The sequence below is a fragment of the Salmo salar genome, chromosome 01, assembly GCF_965601325.2.
Source record: "Salmo salar chromosome 01, fSalSal1, whole genome shotgun sequence".
Lineage (NCBI taxonomy): Eukaryota > Metazoa > Chordata > Actinopteri > Salmoniformes > Salmonidae > Salmo > Salmo salar.
In genome coordinates, this window is record NC_138291.1 from 3,135,001 (window position 1) to 3,152,500 (window position 17,500).

Consider the following 17,500-nt stretch of genomic DNA (forward strand, 5'->3'; position numbering starts at 1 on the left):
CTCTCTGTGTCGTTCGCTGTCTGTCTGTGTGTCGTTCGCTGTCTGTCTGTCTGTCTGTCTGTCTGTCTGTCTGTCTGTCTGTCTGTCTGTCTGTCTGTCTGTCTGTCTGTCTGTCTGTCTGTCTGTCTGTCTGTCTGTCTGTCTGTCTGTCTGTATCTATCTCTGTCTGTCTGTCTGTCTGTCTGTCTGTCTGTCTGTCTGTCTGTCTGTCTGTCTGTCTGTCTGTCTGTCTGTCTGTCTGTCTGTCTGTCTGTCAGTATCTATCTCCGTCTGTCTGTCTGTCTGTCTGTCTGTCTGTCTGTCTGTCTGTCTTTGCCTGTCTCTGACTGTCTGTCCCGCTTTCTGTCTGTGTCTCTGTCTGTCTGTCTGTCTGTCTGTCTGTCTGTCTGTCTGTCTGTCTGTCTGTCTGTCTGTCTGTCTGTCTGTCTGTCTGTCTGTCTGTCTGTCTGTCTGTCTGTCTGTCTGTCTGTATGTATGTTTCTGTCTGTCTGTCTGTCTGTCTGTCTGTCTGTCTGTCTGTCTGTCTGTCTGTCTGTCTGTCTGTCTGTCTGTCTGTCTGTATGTCTGTCTGTCTGTATGTATGTTTCTGTCTGTCTGTCTGTCTGTCTGTCGCTGTCTGTCTCTGACTGTCTGTCCTGCTTTCTGTCTATGTCTGTCTGTTTGTCTGTCCGTACTCACTCACTCCCTGGATGAGGAGATGTAATCTCATGTTTTGTCCACAGAAACCAACAGGAGAGATCAGAGTCAGATATTCTCAGTGGTCAGTCTTCCCAGAGTCATCAAACAGACCTGGACTCCATATTCAGTGTATGTGGTCCTGTTATGTACATTTGTTTTTGTTTACCTCAAGTAAAGTTGATCTGTCAATCATTCATTAGGTGTTAATGAGAAAGCATTTCTTCTCTTGCTTAACTTATTTTATTTATTTATTTCAGTTGCTTGAAGAGAAAATTATGACATTTGTGAAGAACGAGCTGAAGATGTTCAAGAGGATTCTTAGTCCAGAACTCCCAGAAGGCTTTGAGAGTCAGAAGCAGGATGAGGAAGTGGTGGATGCTGAAGATGAGAAGCAGGAGAGCAGTGCCAGAGAGGGGGCTCTGAAGATCACACTGCACGTCCTGAGGAAAATGAACCAGAAGGAGCTTGCTGACACACTGGAGAAATGTAAGATCTGTCTGCCTCATGTTGAATGCTGTTTTATAACATTTAAAAGCTGTAGCTAAATTACAGCTAAAGTAGCTGTGTAACTCAATGATATTGTAGCAGCCTTAACACAACACCTAGTGACCTCATCAAGTAGCAGCAGGGATGTGTTGTGGTGATGAATTTAGAGAGAGAGAGACAACATTAATAATACCAATAATAATATAATCAGTCACACCAGTCTGTAATGCATTATGAAAACATTTACACATTTATACAGTCAGAGAATGAATTATTATAATTTCAAACTTTCTAACAGTCCTACAATACTGTGGGTATTAAAACAGACGTAATATTATTATCCTCTGTGTTATTTCTTCATTCAGATGAGCTTGCTGTGATTTGCCAACGTGAACTCAAATCTAATCTAAAGAAGAAGTTTCAATGTGTATTTGAGGGGATCGCTAAACAAGGAAACCCAACACTTCTCAATCAGATCTACACAGAGCTCTACATCACAGAGGGTGGAACAGGAGAGGTCAATAATGAACATGAGCTGAGACAGATTGAGACAACAACCAGGAAACAAGCAAGACCAGAGACTGCAATCAAATGTAACGACATCTTCAAACCCTTAACTGGACAAGACAAACTTATCAGAACTGTGCTGACAAAGGGAGTCGCTGGCATTGGAAAAACAGTCTCTGTGCAGAAGTTTATTCTGGACTGGGCTGAAGGAAAAGCAAATCAGGATGTCCAATTTGTATTTTCATTCCCTTTCCGGGAGCTGAATTTGATGAGAGAGGACAAACACACTTTCATTGAACTTCTCAATCACTTCTCAATGGAAACCAAACAATCAAGAATCTCCAATTACAACAAGTACAAAGTTCTGTTCATCTTTGATGGTCTGGATGAGTGCCGACTGCCCCTAGACTTCCAGAAGAACAAGATCTGTTGTGACGTCACAGAGTCAACCTCAGTGGATGTTCTGCTGACAAATCTCATCAAGGGAAATCTGCTTCCCTCTGCTCTCCTCTGGATAACTACCCGACCTGCAGCAGCCAATAAGATCCCTTCAGGGTGTGTTGACCAGGTGACAGAGGTACGAGGGTTCAATGACCCACAGAAGGAGGAGTACTTCAGGAAGAGATTCAGTGATGAGGACCTGGCCAGCAGAATCATCTCACACATAAAGACATCAAGGAGCCTCCACATCATGTGCCACATTCCAGTCTTCTGTTGGATTTCTGCAACAGTCCTTGAACACATGATGAAACATAAGAGAGAAGAGATGCCCAAGACTCTGACTGAGATGTACACACACCTTGTGGTGTTTCACACCAAACAGAAGAATGAAAAGTATCTTGGGAAAGAAGAGACAGGTCCACACTTGAATAACGAGAGCATTCTGTCACTGGGAAAACTGGCTTTTCAACTGCTTGTGAATGGCAATCAGATTTTCTATGAAGAAGACCTGAAAGAGGCTGGCATTGATGTCAATGAAGCCTCAGTGTACTCAGGATTGTGCACACAGCTCTTTAAAGAGGAATGTGGGCTGTACCAGGACAAGGTGTACTGCTTCGTGCATCTGAGCATTCAGGAGTTTCTGGCTGCAGTATATGTGTTCCTCTCATTCAACAACAACAATGAGAATCTAATGGACAAACAGCAATCAACGTCCAGGAACCTTTCTGGGAGGATCAGACAAAGGCGTAAAGTTACTGTCTACAAGAGTGCTGTGGATAAAGCCTTACAAAGTGAGATGGGAAACCTGGACCTTTTCCTCCGCTTCCTTCTGGGCCTCTCACTGGAGTCCAATCAGAAGCACTTACAAGGTCTACTGACAAAGACAAGAAGCAGCTCAAAGAGCCATCAAGAAACAGTCAAGTACATCAAGGAGAAGATCAGGGAGAATCCCTCTCCAGAGAAGTGCATCAATCTGTTCCACTGTCTGAATGAACTGAATGACCATTCTCTAGTGGAGGAGATCCAAAGCTACCTGAGTTCAGGAAGTCTCTCAGAAGACAACCTGTCACCTGCACAGTGGTCAGCTCTGGTCTTTGTGTTGCTGACTTCAGAAAAGGAGCTGGATGTGTTTGACCTGAAGAAATTCTGCAGATCAGAGGAAGGTCTTCTGAGGCTGCTGCCAGTGGTCAAAGCCTCCAGAGCTGCTCTGTGAGTAAATAAAATGATATTTAACAAATCATTAGGAAGAAATATTCAGTTTAGAGAAAAATATGCATTATTATACGTATATAATATTATATTGAAAAACATATTGAATGAATGCATTGATTTTCACATTAGTATAACATTATGACCATACAATTCTAGCTGACGGAAGATGAATCTATATGTTGTTTGAGAGAATAAACCAAATGCGTCTGCCGTTGTCCTTCTACACTACTCGTTAATTAACAGTGTGTTTGTGAAGTCATGATGATATCTTTGTTAGGCTGTCAGGCTGTGGAGTCACAGAGGAAGGCTGTGCTTCTCTGGTCTCAGCTCTGAGGTCAAACCCCTCACACCTGAGAGAGCTGGACCTGAGTAACAATGACCTGAAGAATTCAGGAGTGAAGCTGCTCTCTGCTGGACTGGGGAATCCCCACTGTAAACTGGAGACTCTGAGGTCAGTATTCCTGTAGTTGGTCAACAAGTGATAACTGTTCACCAGATCCACATGTGTTTACCAGGCACACATAGTCCACACCATATGTGTTTGAACAGTGAAGCTTACAGTTTTAAATGTGGTGCTATATTCCAGCATTTTGGATTTGAGACACAATGTTTCATATTAGGTGACTGTACAGAATGTCACCTTTTATTTGAGTTAATGGTGAGAGGTTAGCATGTTTTGTTGTAGCCTCTGTTATTGGTAATGGTGAGAGGTTAGCATGTTTTGTTGTAGCCTCTGTTATTGGTAATGGTGAGAGGTTAGCATGTTTTGTTGTATCCTCTGTTATTGGTAATGGTGAGAGGTTAGCATGTTTTGTTGTAGTCTCTGTTATTGGTAATGGTGAGAGGTTAGCATGTTTTGTTGTAGCCTCTGTTATTGGTAATGGTGAGAGGTTAGCATGTTTTGTTGTAGCCTCTGTTATTGGTAATGGTGAGAGGTTAGCATGTTTTGTTGTAGCCTCTGTTATTGGTAATGGTGAGAGGTTAGCATGTTTTGTTGTAGTCTCTGTTATTGGTAATGGTGAGAGGTTAGCATGTTTTGTTGTAGCCTCTGTTACTTTCACTCTCATTATAATTCATGATTCACTCATGCTTTTTCTTAATCATGGCATCATCTGGATTCATTTTGTAGTGTTTAGAAACATGTTATCAACTAACTTATAAAGAAAATTACTCCAGTCAACATCCACCTTTCAGTTACAATTTGGTAAAAACATAACCCAAAACACACAAGCTTGATGTAGTCATTCCGTTCAAGAAATATTGGACCAAATGTTTAACTTTTTGACTACTTTAATATACTATGAGTGAATTGGTCAGAATACTTATGACTTCTTCAAGTGGGGGGACTGGAGACAACAAGTGCTTTCATTTCAGATATGTATTAAAATATCCTCAAATAAAAGGTGACATAATATACTGTCACCTCATATGAAACATTTGATCTGAAATCCAAAATGTTGTAGTTTAGAGCCACATTTAAAATGTTATCTTCACTGTCTAAATAGATATGGTGTGGACTGTATACTCAATACAATCTAAATCTGATACCTCACTGTCTGTCTTTTGACTGATACTGCTTATTAAACTGGTCTGGTCATTCTACTCAAATATTTGTAATATACATTTTTGTCTCTACAAGTAATATTATGAACCTTTATAATAATGATACATTGATTTATGAATAGATATGGCAGGTTTTAGGACACTGATATATCTGAATATGTTGTAAAATATACTGCCACTACTTTCACCACCAAAGAATAGCAGTGTGATTTTAATATGATTTGACTCTTTGCAGGCTGTCAGGCTGTCAGGTCAAAGTGGAAGGATGTGGTTCTCTGGGCTCAGCTCTGAGGTCAAACCCCTCACACCTGAGAGAGCTGGATCTGAGTAACAATGACCTGAAGGATTCAGGAGTGAAGCTGCTCTCTGCTGGACTGGGGAATCCCCACTGTAAACTGGAGACTCTGAGGTCAGTATTCCTGTAGTTGGTCAACAAGTGATAACTGTTCACCAGATCCACATGTGTTTACCAGACACACATAGTCCACACCATATGTGTTTGGACAGTAAAGCTTACAGTTTAAAATGTGGTGCTATGCTCCAGCATTTTGGATTTGAGATACAATGTTTCATATTAGGTGACTGTACAGAATGTCACCGTTTATTTGAGGTTAATGGTGAGAGGTTAGCATGTTTTGTTGTAGCCTCTGTTATTGGTAATGGTGAGAGGTTAGCATGTTTTGTTGTAGCCTCTGTTATTGGTAATGGTGAGAGGTTAGTATGTTTTGTTGTAGTCTCTGTTATTGGTAATGGTGAGAGGTTAGCATGTTTTGTTGTAGCCTCCGAAATTGGTAATGGTGAGAGGTTAGCATGTTTTGTTGTAGCCTCTGTTATTGGTAATAGTGAGAGGTTAGCATGTTTTGTTGTATCCTCTGTTACTGGTAATGGTGAGAGGTTAGCGTGTTTTGTTGTAGCCTCTGTTACTGGTAATGGTGAGAGGTTAGCATGTTTTGTTGTAGACTCTGTTATTGGTAATATTGAGAGGTTAGCATGTTTTATTGTAGCCTCTGTTATTGGTAATGGTGAGAGGTTAGCATGTTTTGCTGTAGTCTCTGTTATTGGTAATGGTGAGAGGTTAGCATGTTTTGTTGTAGCCTCTGTTATTGGTAATGGTGAGAGGTTAGCATGTTTTGTTGTATCCTCTGTTATTGGTAATGGTGAGAGGTTAGCATGTTTTGTTGTAGCCTCTGTTATTGGTAATGGTGAGAGGTTAGCATGTTTTGTTGTAGCCTCCGTTATTGGTAATGGTGAGAGGTTAGCATGTTTTGTTGTAGCCTCTGTTATTGTTAATGGTGAGAGGTTAGCATGTTTTGTTGTATCCTCTGTTATTGGTAATGGTGAGAGGTTAGCATGTTTTGTTGTAAATTCTGTTATTGGTAATGGTGAGAGGTTAGCATGTTTTGTTGTAGCCTCTGTTATTGGTAATGGTGAGAGGTTAGCATGTTTTGTTGTAGCCTCTGTTATTGGTAATGGTGAGAGGTTAGCATGTTTTGTTGTAGCCTCTGTAATTGGTAATGGTGAGAGGTTAGCATGTTTTGTTGTAGCCTCTGTTATTGGTAATGGTGAGAGGTTAGCATGTTTTGTTGTAGCCTCTGTTATTGGTAATGGTGAGAGGTTAGCATGTTTTGTTGTAGCCTCTGTTATTGGTAATGGTGAGAGGTTAGCATGTTTTGTTGTAGTCTCTGTTATTGGTAATGGTGAGAGGTTAGCATGTTTTGTTGTAGACTCTGTTATTGGTAATGGTGAGAGGTTAGCATGTTTTGTTGTAGCCTCTGTTATTGGTAATGGTGAGAGGTTAGCATGTTTTGTTGTAGCCTCTGTTATTGGTAATGGTGAGAGGTTAGCATGTTTTGTTGTAGCCTCTGTTACTTTCACTCTCATTATTATTCATGATTCATTCATGCTTTTTCTTAATCATGGCATCATCTGGATTAATTTTGTAATGTTTAGAAACATGTTATCTACTAACTTATAAAGAAAATTACTCCAGTCAACATCCACCTTTCAGTTACAATTTGTCAAAACAAAACCCAAAACACAACCAAAACAAACTACAAATGCTATCAACGAGTTTGAGTCACAAGCTTGATGTAGTCATGCCGTTCAAGAAATATTGGACCAAATGTTTAACTTTTTGACAACTTTAATATACTATGAGTGAATTGGTCAGAATACTTATGACTTCTTCAAGTGGGGGGACTGGAGACAACAAGTGCTTTCATTTCAGATATGTATTAAAATATCCTCAAATAAAAGGTGACATTATATACTGTCACCTCATATGAAACATTTGATCTGAAATCCAAAATGTTGTAGTATAGAGCCACATTTAAAATGTTATCTTCCCTGTCTAAATAGATATGGTGTGGACTGTATACTCAATACAATCTAAATCTGATACCTCACTGTCTGTATTTTGACTGATACTGCTTTTTAAACTGGTCTGGTCAGTCTACTCAAATATTTGTTCTATACATTTTTCTCTCTACAAGTAATATTATGAACATTTATAATAATGATACATTGATTTATGAATAGATATGGCAGGTTTTAGGACACAGATATATCTGAATATGTTGAAAAATATACTGCCACTATTTTCACCACCAAAGAATAACAGTGTGATTTTAATATGATTTGACTCTTTGCAGGCTGTCAGGCTGTCTAGTCACAGAGGAAGGCTGTGCTTTTCTGGTCTCAGCTCTGAGGTCAAACCCCTCACACCTGAGACAGCTGGATCTGAGTAACAATGACCTGAAGAATTCAGGAGTGGAGCTGCTCTCTGCTGAACTGGGGAATCCCCACTGTAAACTGGAGACTCTGAGGTCAGTATTCCTGTAGTTGGTCAACAAGTGATAACTGTTCACCAGATCCACATGTGTTTACCAGACACACATAGTCCACACCATATGTTTTTGGACAGTGAAGCTTACAGTTTTAAATGTGGTGCTATATTCCAGCATTTTGGATTTGAGACACAATGTTTCATATTAGGTGACTGTACAGAATGTCACCTTTTATTTGAGTTAATGGTGAGAGGTTAGCATGTTTTGTTGTAGCCTCTGTTATTGGTAATGGTGAGAGGTTAGCATGTTTTGTTGTAGCCTCTGTTATTGGTAATGGTGAGAGGTTAGCATGTTTTGTTGTATCCTCTGTTATTGGTAATGGTGAGAGGTTAGCATGTTTTGTTGTAGTCTCTGTTATTGGTAATGGTGAGAGGTTAGCATGTTTTGTTGTAGCCTCTGTTATTGGTAATGGTGAGAGGTTAGCGTGTTTTGTTGTAGCCTCTGTTATTGGTAAAGGTGAGAGGTTAGTATGTTTTGTTGTAGCCTCTGTTATTGGTAATGGTGAGAGGTTAGCATGTTTTGTTGTAGTCTCTGTTATTGGTAATGGTGAGAGGTTAGCATGTTTTGTTGTAGCCTCTGTTATTGGTAATGGTGAGAGGTTAGCGTGTTTTGTTGTAGCCTCTGTTATTGGTAATGGTGAGAGGTTAGCATGTTTTGCTGTAGTCTCCTTTATTGGTAATGGTGAGAGGTTAGCATGATTTGTTGTAGCCTCTGTTATTGGTAATGGTGAGAGGTTAGCGTGTTTTGTTGTAGCCTCTGTTATTGGTAATGGTGAGAGGTTAGCATGCTTGTTGTATCCTCTGTTATTGGTGAGAGGTTAGCATGTTTTGTTGTAGTCTCTGTTATTGGTAATGGTGAGAGGTTAGCATGTTTTGTTGTATCATGTGTTATTGGTAATGGTGAGAGGTTAGCATGTTTTGTTGTAGCCTCTGTTATTGGTAATGGTGAGAGGTTAGCATGTTTTGTTGTATCCTCTGTTATTGGTAATGGTGAGAGGTTAGCATGTTTTGTTGTAACCTCTGTAATTGGTAATGGTGAGAGGTTAGCATGGTTTGTTGTAGCCTCTGTTATTGGTAATGGTGAGAGGTTAGCATGTTTTGTTGTAGTCTCTGTTATTGGTAATGGTGAGAGGTTAGCATGTTTTGTTGTATCATTTGTTATTGGTAATGGTGAGAGGTTAGCATGTTTTGTTGTAGCCTCTGTTATTGGTAATGGTGAGAGGTTAGCATGTTTTGTTGTAGTCTCTGTTATTGGTAATGGTGAGAGGTTAGCATGTTTTGTTGTATCATTTGTTATTGGTAATGGTGAGAGGTTAGCATGTTTTGTTGTAGCCTCTGTTATTGGTAATGGTGAGAGGTTAACATGTTTTGTTGTAGCCTCTGTTACTGGTAATGGTGAGAGGTTAGCATGTTCTGTTGTAGTCTCTGTTATTGGTAATGGTGAGAGGTTAGCATGTTTTGTTGTAGCCTCTGTTATTGGTAATGGTGAGAGGTTAGCATGTTTTGTTGTATCCTCTGTTATTGGTAATGGTGAGAGGTTAGCATGTTTTGTTGTAGCCTCTGCTATTGGCAATGGTGAGAGGTTAGCATATTTTGTTGTAGCCTCTGCTTTTGGTAATGGTGAGAGGTTAGCATGTTTTGTTGCAGCCTCTGTTATTGGTAATGGTGAGAGTTTAACATGTTTTGTTGTAGCCTCTGTTATTGGTAATGGTGAGAGGTTAGCATGTTTTGTTGTAGACTCTGTTATTGGTAATGGTGAGAGGTTAGCATGTATTGTAGTAGCCTCAGTTCTTGGTAATGGTGAGAGGTTAGCATGTTTTTAGTTGTAGCCTCTGTTATTGGTAATGGTGAGAGGTTAGCATGTTTTGCTGTAGTCTCCTATATTGGTAATGGTGAGAGGTTATCATGTTTTGTTGTAGCCTCTGTTATTGGTAATGGTGAGAGGTTAGCATGTTTTGTTGTAGTCTCTGTTATTGGTAATGGTGAGAGGTTAGCATGTTTTGTTGTAGCCTCTGTTATTGGTAATGGTGAGAGGTTAGCATGTTTTGTTGTATCCTCTGTTATTGGTAATGGTGAGAGGTTAGCATGTTTTGTTGTATCCTCTGTTATTGGTAATGGTGAGAGGTTAGCATGTATTGTAGTTGCCTCTGTTCTTGGTAATGGTGAGAGGTTAGCATGTTTTTAGTTGTAGGCTCTGTTATTGGTAATGGTGAGAGGTTAGCATGTTTTGCTGTAGTCTCCTATATTGGTAATGGTGAGAGGTTAGCATGTTTTGTTGTAGTCTCTGTTATTGGTAATGGTGAGAGGTTAGCATGTTTTGTTGTATCATTTGTTATTGGTAATGGTGAGAGGTTAGCATGTTTTGTTGTAGCCTCTGTTATTGGTAATGGTGAGAGGTTAACATGTTTTGTTGTAGCCTCTGTTATTGGTAATGGTGAGAGGTTAGCATATTTTGTTGTAGCCTCTGCTTTTGGTAATGGTGAGAGGTTAGCATGTTTTGTTGCAGCCTCTGTTATTGGTAATGGTGAGAGTTTAACATGTTTTGTTGTAGCCTCTGTTATTGGTAATGGTGAGAGGTTAGCATGTTTTGTTGTAGACTCTGTTATTGGTAATGGTGAGAGGTTAGCATGTATTGTAGTAGCCTCAGTTCTTGGTAATGGTGAGAGGTTAGCATGTTTTTAGTTGTAGCCTCTGTTATTGGTAATGGTGAGAGGTTAGCATGTTTTGCTGTAGTCTCCTATATTGGTAATGGTGAGAGGTTATCATGTTTTGTTGTAGCCTCTGTTATTGGTAATGGTGAGAGGTTAGCATGTTTTGTTGTAGTCTCTGTTATTGGTAATGGTGAGAGGTTAGCATGTTTTGTTGTAGCCTCTGTTATTGGTAATGGTGAGAGGTTAGCATGTTTTGTTGTATCCTCTGTTATTGGTAATGGTGAGAGGTTAGCATGTTTTGTTGTATCCTCTGTTATTGGTAATGGTGAGAGGTTAGCATGTTTTGTTGTATCCTCTGTTATTGGTAATGGTGAGAGGTTAGCATGTTTTGTTGTAGCCTCTGCTATTGGCAATGGTGAGAGGTTAGCATATTTTGTTGTAGCCTCTGCTATTGGTAATGGTGAGAGGTTAGCATGTTTTGCTGTAGTCTCCTTTATTGGTAATGGTGAGAGGTTAGCATGTTTTGTTGTAGATTCTGTTATTGGTAATGGTGAGAGGTTAGCATGTATTGTAGTTGCCTCTGTTCTTGGTAATGGTGAGAGGTTAGCATGTTTTTAGTTGTAGGCTCTGTTATTGGTAATGGTGAGAGGTTAGCATGTTTTGCTGTAGTCTCCTATATTGGTAATGGTGAGAGGTTAGCATGTTTTGTTGTAGTCTCTGTTATTGGTAATGGTGAGAGGTTAGCATGTTTTGTTGTATCATTTGTTATTGGTAATGGTGAGAGGTTAGCATGTTTTGTTGTAGCCTCTGTTATTGGTAATGGTGAGAGGTTAACATGTTTTGTTGTAGCCTCTGTTATTGGTAATGGTGAGAGGTTAGCATGTTTTGTTGTAGCCTCTGTTATTGGTAATGGTGAGAGGTTAGCATGTTTTGTTGTAGCCTCTTTTATTGGTAATGGTGAGAGTTTAGCATGTTTTGTTGTATCCTCTGTTATTGGTAATGGTGAGAGGTTAGCATGTTTTGCTGTAGTCTCCTTTATTGGTAATGGTGAGAGGTTAGCATGTTTTGTTGTAGACTCTGTTATTGGTAATGGTGAGAGGTTAGCATGTATTGTAGTAGCCTCTGTTCTTGGTAATGGTGAGAGGTTAGCATGTTTTGTTGTAGCCTCTGTTATTGGTAATGGTGAGAGGTTAGCATGTTTTGCTGTAGTCTCCTATATTGGTAATGGTGAGAGGTTAGCATGTTTTGTTGTAGACTCTGATATTGGTAATGGTGAGAGGTTAGCATGTATTGTGGTAGCCTCTGTTATTGGTAATGGTGAGAGGTTAGCATGTTTTGTTGTATCCTCTGTTATTGGTAATGGTGAGAGGTTAGCATGTTTTGTTGTAACCTATGTTATTGGTAATGGTGAGAGGTTAGCATGTTTTGTTGTAGCCTCTGTTATTGGTAATGGTGAGAGGTTAGCATGTTTTGTTGTAGCCTCTGTTATTGGTAATGGTGAGAGGTTAGCATGTTTTGTTGTAGCCTCTGTTATTGGTAATGGTGAGAGGTTAGCATGTTTTGTTGTAGCCTCTGTTATTGGTAATGGTGAGAGGTTAGCATGTTTTGTTGTATCATTTGTTATTGGTAATGGTGAGAGGTTAGCATGTTTTGTTGTAGCCTCTGTTACTGGTAATGGTGAGAGGTTAGCATGTTTTGTTGTAGCCTCTGTTATTGGTAATGGTGAGAGGTTAGCATGTTTTGTTGTAGCCTCTGTTATTGGTAATGGTGAGAGGTTAGCATGTTTTGCTGTAGTCTCCTTTATTGGTAATGGTGAGAGGTTAGCATGTTCTGTTGTATCCTCTGTTATTGGTAATGGTGAGAGGTTAGCATGTTTTGTTGTAGCCTCTGTTATTGGTAATGGTGAGAGGTTAGCATGTTTTGCTGTAGTCTCCTATATTGGTAATGGTGAGAGGTTATCATGTTTTGTTGTAGCCTCTGTTATTGGTAATGGTGAGAGGTTAGCATGTTTTGTTGTAGTCTCTGTTATTGGTAATGGTGAGAGGTTAGCATGTTTTGTTGTAGCCTCTGTTATTGGTAATGGTGAGAGGTTAGCATGTTTTGTTGTATCCTCTGTTATTGGTAATGGTGAAAGGTTAGCATGTTTTGTTGTATCCTCTGTTATTGGTAATGGTGAGAGGTTAGCATGTTTTGTTGCAGCCTCTGTTATTGGTAATGGTGAGAGGTTAACATGTTTTGTTGTAGCCTCTGTTATTGGTAATGGTGAGAGGTTAGCATGTTTTGCTGTAGTCTCCTTTATTGGTAATGGTGAGAGGTTAGCATGTTTTGTTGTAGACTCTGTTATTGGTAATGGTGAGAGGTTAGCATGTATTGTAGTAGCCTCTGTTCTTGGTAATGGTGAGAGGTTAGCATGTTTTTAGTTGTAGGCTCTGTTATTGGTAATGGTGAGAGGTTAGCATGTTTTGTTGTAGTCTCTGTTATTGGTAATGGTGAGAGGTTAGCATGTTTTGTTGTATCATTTGTTATTGGTAATGGTGAGAGTTTAGCCTGTTTTGTTGTAGCCTCTGTTATTGGTAATGGTGAGAGGTTAACATGTTTTGTTGTAGCCTCTGTTATTGGTAATGGTGAGAGGTTTGCATGTTTTGTTGTAGCCTCTGTTATTGGTAATGGTGAGAGGTTAGCATGTTTTGTTGTAGCCTCTTTTATTGGTAATGGTGAGAGTTTAGCATGTTTTGTTGTATCCTCTGTTATTGGTAATGGTGAGAGGTTAGCATGTTTTGCTGTAGTCTCCTTTATTGGTAATGGTGAGAGGTTAGCATGTTTTGTTGTAGACTCTGTTATTGGTAATGGTGAGAGGTTAGCATGTATTGTAGTAGCCTCTGTTCTTGGTAATGGTGAGAGGTTAGCATGTTTTGTTGTAGCCTCTGTTATTGGTAATGGTGAGAGGTTAGCATGTTTTGCTGTAGTCTCCCATATTGGTAATGGTGAGAGGTTAGCATGTTTTGTTGTAGACTCTGATATTGGTAATGGTGAGAGGTTAGCATGTATTGTGGTAGCCTCTGTTATTGGTAATGGTGAGAGGTTAGCATGTTTTGTTGTATCCTCTGTTATTGGTAATGGTGAGAGGTTAGCATGTTTTGTTGTAACCTATGTTATTGGTAATGGTGAGAGGTTAGCATGTTTTGTTGTAGCCTCTGTTATTGGTAATGGTGAGAGGTTAGCATGTTTTGTTGTAGCCTCTGTTATTGGTAATGGTGAGAGGTTAGCATGTTTTGTTGTAGCCTCTGTTATTGGTAATGGTGAGAGGTTAGCATGTTTTGTTGTAGCCTCTGTTATTGGTAATGGTGAGAGGTTAGCATGTTTTGTTGTATCATTTGTTATTGGTAATGGTGAGAGGTTAGCATGTTTTGTTGTAGCCTCTGTTACTGGTAATGGTGAGAGGTTAGCATGTTTTGTTGTAGCCTCTGTTATTGGTAATGGTGAGAGGTTAGCATGTTTTGTTGTAGCCTCTGTTATTGGTAATGGTGAGAGGTTAGCATGTTTTGCTGTAGTCTCCTTTATTGGTAATGGTGAGAGGTTAGCATGTTCTGTTGTATCCTCTGTTATTGGTAATGGTGAGAGGTTAGCATGTTTTGTTGTAGCCTCTGTTATAGGTAATGGTGAGAGGTTAGCATGTTTTGTTGTAGCCTCTGTTATTGGTAATGGTGAGAGGTTAGCATGTTTTGTTGTACCCCCTGTTATTGGTAATGGTGAGAGGATAGCATGTTCTGTTGTATCCTCTGTTATTGGTAATGGTGAGAGGTTAGCATGTTTTGTTGTATCCTCTGTTATTGGTAATGGTGAGAGGTTAGCATGTTTTGTTGCAGCCTCTGTTATTGGGAATGGTGAGAGGTTAGCATGTTTTGTTGTAGCCTCTGTTATTGATAATGGTGAGAGGTTAGCATGTTTTGTTGTAGCCTCTGTTATTGGTAATGGTGAGAGGTTAGCATGTTTTGTTGTAGCCTCTGTTATTGGTAATGGTGAGAGGTTAGCATGTTTTGTTGTATCCTCTGTTATTGGTAATGGTGAGATGTTAGCATGTTTTGTTGCAACCTCTGTTATTGGGAATGGTGAGAGGTTAGCATGTTTTGTTGTATCCTCTGTTATTGGTAATGGTGAGATGTTAGCATGTTTTGTTGTAGCCTCTGTTATTGGTAATGGTGAGAGGTCAGCATGTTTTGTTGTAGCCTCTGTTATTGGTAATGGTGAGAGGTTAGCATGTTCTGTTGTATCCTCTGTTATTGGTAATGGTGAGAGGTTAGCATGTTTTGTTGTTGCCTCTGTTATTGGTAATGGTGAGAGGTTCACATGTTTTGTTGTAGCCTCTGTTTTTGGAAATGATGAGAGGTTAGCATGTTTTGTTGTAGCCTCTGTTATTGGTAATGGTGAGAGGTTAGCATGTTTTGTTGTAACCTCTGTTATTGGTAATGGTGAGAGGTTAACATGTTTTGTTGTAGCCTCTGTTTTTGGAAATGATGAGAGGTTAGCATGTTTTGTTGTAGCCTCTGTTATTGGTAATGGTGAGAGGTTAGCATGTTTTGTTGTAGCCTCTGTTATTGGTAATGGTGAGAGGTTAGCATGTTTTATTGTATCCTCTGTTATTGGTAATGGTGAGAGGTTAGCATGTTTTGTTGTAGACTCTGTTATTGGTAATGGTGAGAGGTTAGCATGTATTGTAGTAGCCTCTGTTCTTGGTAATGGTGAGAGGTTAGCATGTTTTTAGTTGTAGGCTCTGTTATTGGTAATGGTGAGAGGTTAGCATGTTTTGTTGTAGTCTCTGTTATTGGTAATGGTGAGAGGTTAGCATGTTTTGTTGTATCATTTGTTATTGGTAATGGTGAGAGTTTAGCATGTTTTGTTGTAGCCTCTGTTATTGGTAATGGTGAGAGGTTAACATGTTTTGTTGTAGCCTCTGTTATTGGTAATGGTGAGAGGTTTGCATGTTTTGTTGTAGCTTCTGTTATTGGTAATGGTGAGAGGTTAGCATGTTTTGTTGTAGCCTCTTTTATTGGTAATGGTGAGAGTTTAGCATGTTTTGTTGTATCCTCTGTTATTGGTAATGGTGAGAGGTTAGCATGTTTTGCTGTAGTCTCCTTTATTGGTAATGGTGAGAGGTTAGCATGTTTTGTTGTAGACTCTGTTATTGGTAATGGTGAGAGGTTAGCATGTATTGTAGTAGCCTCTGTTCTTGGTAATGGTGAGAGGTTAGCATGTTTTGTTGTAGCCTCTGTTATTGGTAATGGTGAGAGGTTAGCATGTTTTGCTGTAGTCTCCCATATTGGTAATGGTGAGAGGTTAGCATGTTTTGTTGTAGACTCTGATATTGGTAATGGTGAGAGGTTAGCATGTATTGTGGTAGCCTCTGTTATTGGTAATGGTGAGAGGTTAGCATGTTTTGTTGTATCCTCTGTTATTGGTAATGGTGAGAGGTTAGCATGTTTTGTTGTAACCTATGTTATTGGTAATGGTGAGAGGTTAGCATGTTTTGTTGTAGCCTCTGTTATTGGTAATGGTGAGAGGTTAGCATGTTTTGTTGTAGCCTCTGTTATTGGTAATGGTGAGAGGTTAGCATGTTTTGTTGTAGCCTCTGTTATTGGTAATGGTGAGAGGTTAGCATGTTTTGTTGTAGCCTCTGTTATTGGTAATGGTGAGAGGTTAGCATGTTTTGTTGTATCATTTGTTATTGGTAATGGTGAGAGGTTAGCATGTTTTGTTGTAGCCTCTGTTACTGGTAATGGTGAGAGGTTAGCATGTTTTGTTGTAGCCTCTGTTATTGGTAATGGTGAGAGGTTAGCATGTTTTGTTGTAGCCTCTGTTATTGGTAATGGTGAGAGGTTAGCATGTTTTGCTGTAGTCTCCTTTATTGGTAATGGTGAGAGGTTAGCATGTTCTGTTGTATCCTCTGTTATTGGTAATGGTGAGAGGTTAGCATGTTTTGTTGTAGCCTCTGTTATAGGTAATGGTGAGAGGTTAGCATGTTTTGTTGTAGCCTCTGTTATTGGTAATGGTGAGAGGTTAGCATGTTTTGTTGTACCCCCTGTTATTGGTAATGGTGAGAGGATAGCATGTTCTGTTGTATCCTCTGTTATTGGTAATGGTGAGAGGTTAGCATGTTTTGTTGTATCCTCTGTTATTGGTAATGGTGAGAGGTTAGCATGTTTTGTTGCAGCCTCTGTTATTGGGAATGGTGAGAGGTTAGCATGTTTTGTTGTAGCCTCTGTTATTGATAATGGTGAGAGGTTAGCATGTTTTGTTGTAGCCTCTGTTATTGGTAATGGTGAGAGGTTAGCATGTTTTGTTGTAGCCTCTGTTATTGGTAATGGTGAGAGGTTAGCATGTTTTGTTGTATCCTCTGTTATTGGTAATGGTGAGATGTTAGCATGTTTTGTTGCAACCTCTGTTATTGGGAATGGTGAGAGGTTAGCATGTTTTGTTGTATCCTCTGTTATTGGTAATGGTGAGATGTTAGCATGTTTTGTTGTAGCCTCTGTTATTGGTAATGGTGAGAGGTCAGCATGTTTTGTTGTAGCCTCTGTTATTGGTAATGGTGAGAGGTTAGCATGTTCTGTTGTATCCTCTGTTATTGGTAATGGTGAGAGGTTAGCATGTTTTGTTGTTGCCTCTGTTATTGGTAATGGTGAGAGGTTCACATGTTTTGTTGTAGCCTCTGTTTTTGGAAATGATGAGAGGTTAGCATGTTTTGTTGTAGCCTCTGTTATTGGTAATGGTGAGAGGTTAGCATGTTTTGTTGTAACCTCTGTTATTGGTAATGGTGAGAGGTTAACATGTTTTGTTGTAGCCTCTGTTTTTGGAAATGATGAGAGGTTAGCATGTTTTGTTGTAGCCTCTGTTATTGGTAATGGTGAGAGGTTAGCATGTTTTGTTGTAGCCTCTGTTATTGGTAATGGTGAGAGGTTAGCATGTTTTATTGTATCCTCTGTTATTGGTAATGGTGAGAGGTTAGCATGTTTTGTTGTATCCTCTGTTATTGGTAATGGTGAGAGGTTAGCATGTTTTGTTGTATCCTCTGTTATTGGTAATGGTGAGAGGTTAGCATGTTTTGTTGTAGCCTCTGTTA

The 17,500-nt window shown here is 39.5% G+C and overlaps 1 protein-coding gene across 1 annotated transcript in view; it reads left to right on the forward strand.

Annotated features, from left to right (window-relative positions):
* LOC123726716 (NLR family CARD domain-containing protein 3-like) overlaps positions 1–17,500 on the forward strand; it is a 41,987-nt gene that overhangs the window by 19,935 nt on the left and 4,552 nt on the right. Inside the window, exons 3-8 of the mRNA XM_082957454.1 lie at positions 723–807; positions 936–1,164; positions 1,530–3,321; positions 3,602–3,775; positions 5,123–5,296; positions 7,539–7,712. Of these exons, the coding sequence (XP_082813580.1) occupies positions 723–807; positions 936–1,164; positions 1,530–3,321; positions 3,602–3,775; positions 5,123–5,296; positions 7,539–7,712 (2,628 nt within the window). The remainder of the gene's footprint in view (positions 1–722; positions 808–935; positions 1,165–1,529; positions 3,322–3,601; positions 3,776–5,122; positions 5,297–7,538; positions 7,713–17,500) is intronic.